Source organism: Gossypium arboreum, chromosome 7 (assembly GCF_025698485.1).
Source record: "Gossypium arboreum isolate Shixiya-1 chromosome 7, ASM2569848v2, whole genome shotgun sequence".
In the NCBI taxonomy this organism is placed as follows: domain Eukaryota; kingdom Viridiplantae; phylum Streptophyta; class Magnoliopsida; order Malvales; family Malvaceae; genus Gossypium; species Gossypium arboreum.
In genome coordinates this window covers 90,305,368-90,308,926 of record NC_069076.1, presented here as the reverse complement: position 1 = coordinate 90,308,926, position 3,559 = coordinate 90,305,368, and the positions used below count along the sequence as shown (strand labels likewise).

The 3,559-nt window shown below is 32.4% G+C and overlaps 1 protein-coding gene across 2 annotated transcripts; it reads left to right on the top strand.

Annotated features, from left to right (window-relative positions):
• The first annotated feature begins 1,013 nt into the window (after positions 1-1,013).
• Positions 1,014-3,122, top strand: LOC108481247 (60S ribosomal protein L32-1). 2 transcript variants are annotated; one of them, XM_017784415.2, is made up of 4 exons: positions 1,014-1,175; positions 1,266-1,364; positions 2,550-2,731; positions 2,808-3,122. In XM_017784415.2, the coding sequence occupies exons 2-4, from the start codon at positions 1,275-1,277 to the stop codon at positions 2,935-2,937; spliced, it is 402 nt and encodes a 133-aa protein (XP_017639904.1). In that variant the 5' UTR covers positions 1,014-1,175; positions 1,266-1,274; the 3' UTR covers positions 2,938-3,122. The 2 variants fall into 2 exon arrangements, with proteins under 2 accessions (XP_017639904.1, XP_017639898.1); XM_017784409.2 differs by having other exon boundaries at positions 1,021-1,175; positions 1,269-1,364.
• Positions 3,123-3,559: the final 437 nt, after the last annotated feature.

Sequence of the window (3,559 nt, the reverse complement as noted above, 5' to 3'; positions counted from 1 at the left end):
AATGAATCAAATAAGAATGAAGTTTTTTTTTTCATTTAGGTTATTGAATAAACTTGTTTATGTTTGTTTAAAGCTTATTTAAGATTATTATATATTAATAAATTTTTATTTGTATCCTTATTTTATTTATTTATAATATGTTATTAATATTTATATTTGATTATTTTATGTCTAAAAATAATATACATGTTTATTTATTTATTATTATTATTAATGAACATTGTTCGTGAAAATGTTCAATTATATATTAGGAACATGTTCGTTTAACTTAAATAAACAAACATGAACATACATATTTCTAAATAAATGAAGACAATTTTGAAATTCTTAATGAACATGAACCAAACACGAACAAATCTTAAAATTAAACAAACAAACATGAACAGAGGTCTATTTGTTCAAGCTCGGTTCATTTACAATGCTATTAGTCAATTTTGATTTCAGTTTAATCGGTTAATTCAATCAATTATTTATTTTTTAATCCTAGAACCGAACCGACTTATTTTATAATATATAATAAATATGTAATCATATAAAACCAACCCAATAATCCTAAACCCATCCAAACCAAATTAAATCAGTTCAGTTTGGTCAATTTTCTCAAAGGAAATCGGTTGGGTCGATTTTCTCATGTTAAAATTAATTTAATCTGTTCGAAAAATTGACCAAACTAATCGGTTAAACCGATTACTCTCTCCTATTGGCAACTTTCTTTTTATAATTATTAAATGCTTCATTTAATAGATCCAACAACTTGATATAGATCGAGCTTAATTTAAGTATTATAATATTTTATTTAAATTGCTTTTAAGAAAAATTAATCTTTTCATTTTAATATAAATATTATATTATAAAATTATACTTTAATCCTTTATTATATCTAAATAGTTTAATTAGGCTCGAGTATTAAATACACAATTTGATAAACGAATTTAATCAAGCATAAATATTAAGTTATGAAATAAATATTAAGTTATGAATTTCAAGTAGAAAAGTTCGGGTTTGAATCCAACCCCCTAGGGGCTGGACTTTGAAATGAGAACAATAACCTCTACTCTCAAACCTAAACACCAGATCGCTCCTCTTCCCCATATATACACAATTCCCGCTTAACTCCTTTCTTCTTCACCTTTATGGTTTACAACTGCCGCACACCAGCCTAGCGTTTCCATCAGGTAACTCATTTTTCATTCGATTTATTACTTCAATTTGGTTTATCGGAGTTTAATTTGTTGTCTGAATCTTCGAAAAATTGATTCGTTAAGCAGGAAGAAATGGCGGTCCCTTTGCTGTCGAAGAAGATTGTGAAGAAGCGTGTTAAGAAGTTCAAGAGGCCCCAAAGTGATCGCAAGATCTCTGTCAAGGTTAAAGCAAAAGATAATTCTTATCTTTCTTATAGTATTTTACTGTAATTGGTATTACTGGGTTCTTTTTTTACTGTGATCTTAATATCTTAATTGGGGGATCTCCCTAGCTGAAGATTATGTGTGTGTTTTCCCTTACAATGCTATAGAGAATTGAGGTTACAAAGAAAAAATATGAATGCCGATTGAGTACTAGCGCAGTTGGCATTGTTGCTGGGGGTTCGAGCGTAATTTAGAGGTTTGAAGGGGGTTTATGTGTAGTTAAAGAATTGTATATATATATATATAGAAGAACAAATATAATCAATTCAGGATGTTTCAATGGTGTATTCGTGTTTGCATTGTAGAAATTATTACAGAGGATGCTAGTGGACTCTGTTTTCTTTTTCTTCTGCTGTTTTAATGTGGATATTTTACTTGTAGAAGCCTAAAAGCCTAGAATTATTTTTTTAAGACTTTTTCAAGTTGATGTATAACATCACTGCCACTGAACGTGCAACCTTTGGGGTTGCCTGCTCCGCAGAATGGGTTTGAATTCATTTAACTTAAATGTGCTTCAATGAGAGAATGTTAGCAGAATTATCACACTTCTGGCTGCTTGTTTTGCTCGATGATCACTATTCTCCATTAAGATCGTGAAGATTAGACATGGCTCCTTTAGGTGTGCTTGTGAATTGCATATGAAAATTGCTTTATCGATATGTTATTCCGGTTTTATTGGTTGTAAGTGGAATAATATTTGTATAGAAGCAATGTCAGTCATCTTGTTGATACTTATGTCTCACAATATGAGCCTAGCCTCACATTATCTTCTCTATTTAACTAGGTGAAGCAAACATAAGTATAGAAATCTTTTTTTTTTTTTCCTTTTGTGTTAATAAATTTATGCAGGGTAAACCTTTTAGATACATGCTTATGCGACTTTACATTTAGTTAGGGTGTAGCGGCGAAGGATTATTGTTCTTTTTGTTTCAGTGCTGTGTTGAAACTAAGCTATTTCTTTCATGCTTCTGCTTCTGTGTTATTTTGATGTCCGATGCCATGCTTCAGCTTATATGTCGTATGGTCTTTAAATATGTTTATTACGACAATTTGGTGCATCCTTGTTAGTTGAAGTCCTCGGTTAGGCCAAAACCACACAAACTAGCACTCAGCAATGTTGTTAACAAACTTACGTATTTGCAGACAAACTGGCGAAGGCCCAAGGGTATTGACTCCCGTGTTAGGAGGAAGTTCAAGGGATGCACTTTGATGCCTAACATCGGTTATGGGTCAGACAAGAAAACACGCCACTATCTTCCCAATGGGTTTAAGAAATTCGTGGTGCACAATGTCCAAGAGCTAGAGCTTCTCATGATGCACAACAGGTATAATACATGATGTTTAATCTTTGTTTTGATCAGCACTTTTCTAGATTGTTTCTTATTATTACTGCATTCTTAGGACATACTGTGCTGAGATAGCACATGATGTTTCAACGAAGAAGAGGAAGGAAATCGTTGAGCGAGCAGCACAGTTGGATGTTGTCGTTACCAACAAATTGGCTAGGTTGCGCAGCCAGGAGGACGAGTGAAGGTCGGTTCTTGAATGTTGATTTTGCTCTTTTTAATATGATATTTTCTTGTTTAGGAAGTAAGAACTTTTGGTCCAATGTTAAAATTATTATATTTTTATCTGAGTAGCATTGTCTCTTTTTTTTGTTGTGATTTGAGTATAGAACCCCATTTCTAATTTAATTATGCTTGATGTTTTGAGGGATCTCTTCTTTGTCCATGCTTTTCTACAATTATGAAAGGTTTAAGATACTGGCAAGGTTGTTTGAACCTGTCCAGCTGGTCGGACCGGTTGGTTGAGTTTGTTAGAGTATTGGTTTGGAGAAGGGAATTGAATGGATTAACTTGAGAATTGGTACAAATCGGTTGAACAGGGCTAAAATCCGTGTTGAATTTGGATAAGTTTTATGGGTAAATATTCGTTGACCGCTAGGCAAGTTTTGTCAAGCAAATCACGGGTGTTGTATTTAACAAAGCTACAATTCAAGTCAAATCGATCATGTAATAGCACAAAGACGGGTGTGCAGAATGTATTCCACATTCTCGGAACGACCATTACAAAGAGGGCACACATCAATATGCGTTTTCTTTCTTTCTATAATATTCTATTGCTTATATTTTATTATTAAAAAATAATGTTTC

What these genes read in the sequence shown, in the direction of transcription:
- LOC108481247 (XM_017784415.2), top strand. Translation starts at nt 1,275, where the DNA reads ATGGCGGTCCCTTTGCTGTCGAAGAAGATTGTGAAGAAGCGTGTTAAG. An exon ending in ATCGCAAGATCTCTGTCAAG is followed by an intron (nt 1,365 to 2,549) that starts GTTAAAGCAAAA and finishes ACGTATTTGCAG; the next exon opens with ACAAACTGGCGAAGGCCCAA. An exon ending in CTTCTCATGATGCACAACAG is followed by an intron (nt 2,732 to 2,807) that starts GTATAATACATG and finishes CTGCATTCTTAG; the next exon opens with GACATACTGTGCTGAGATAG.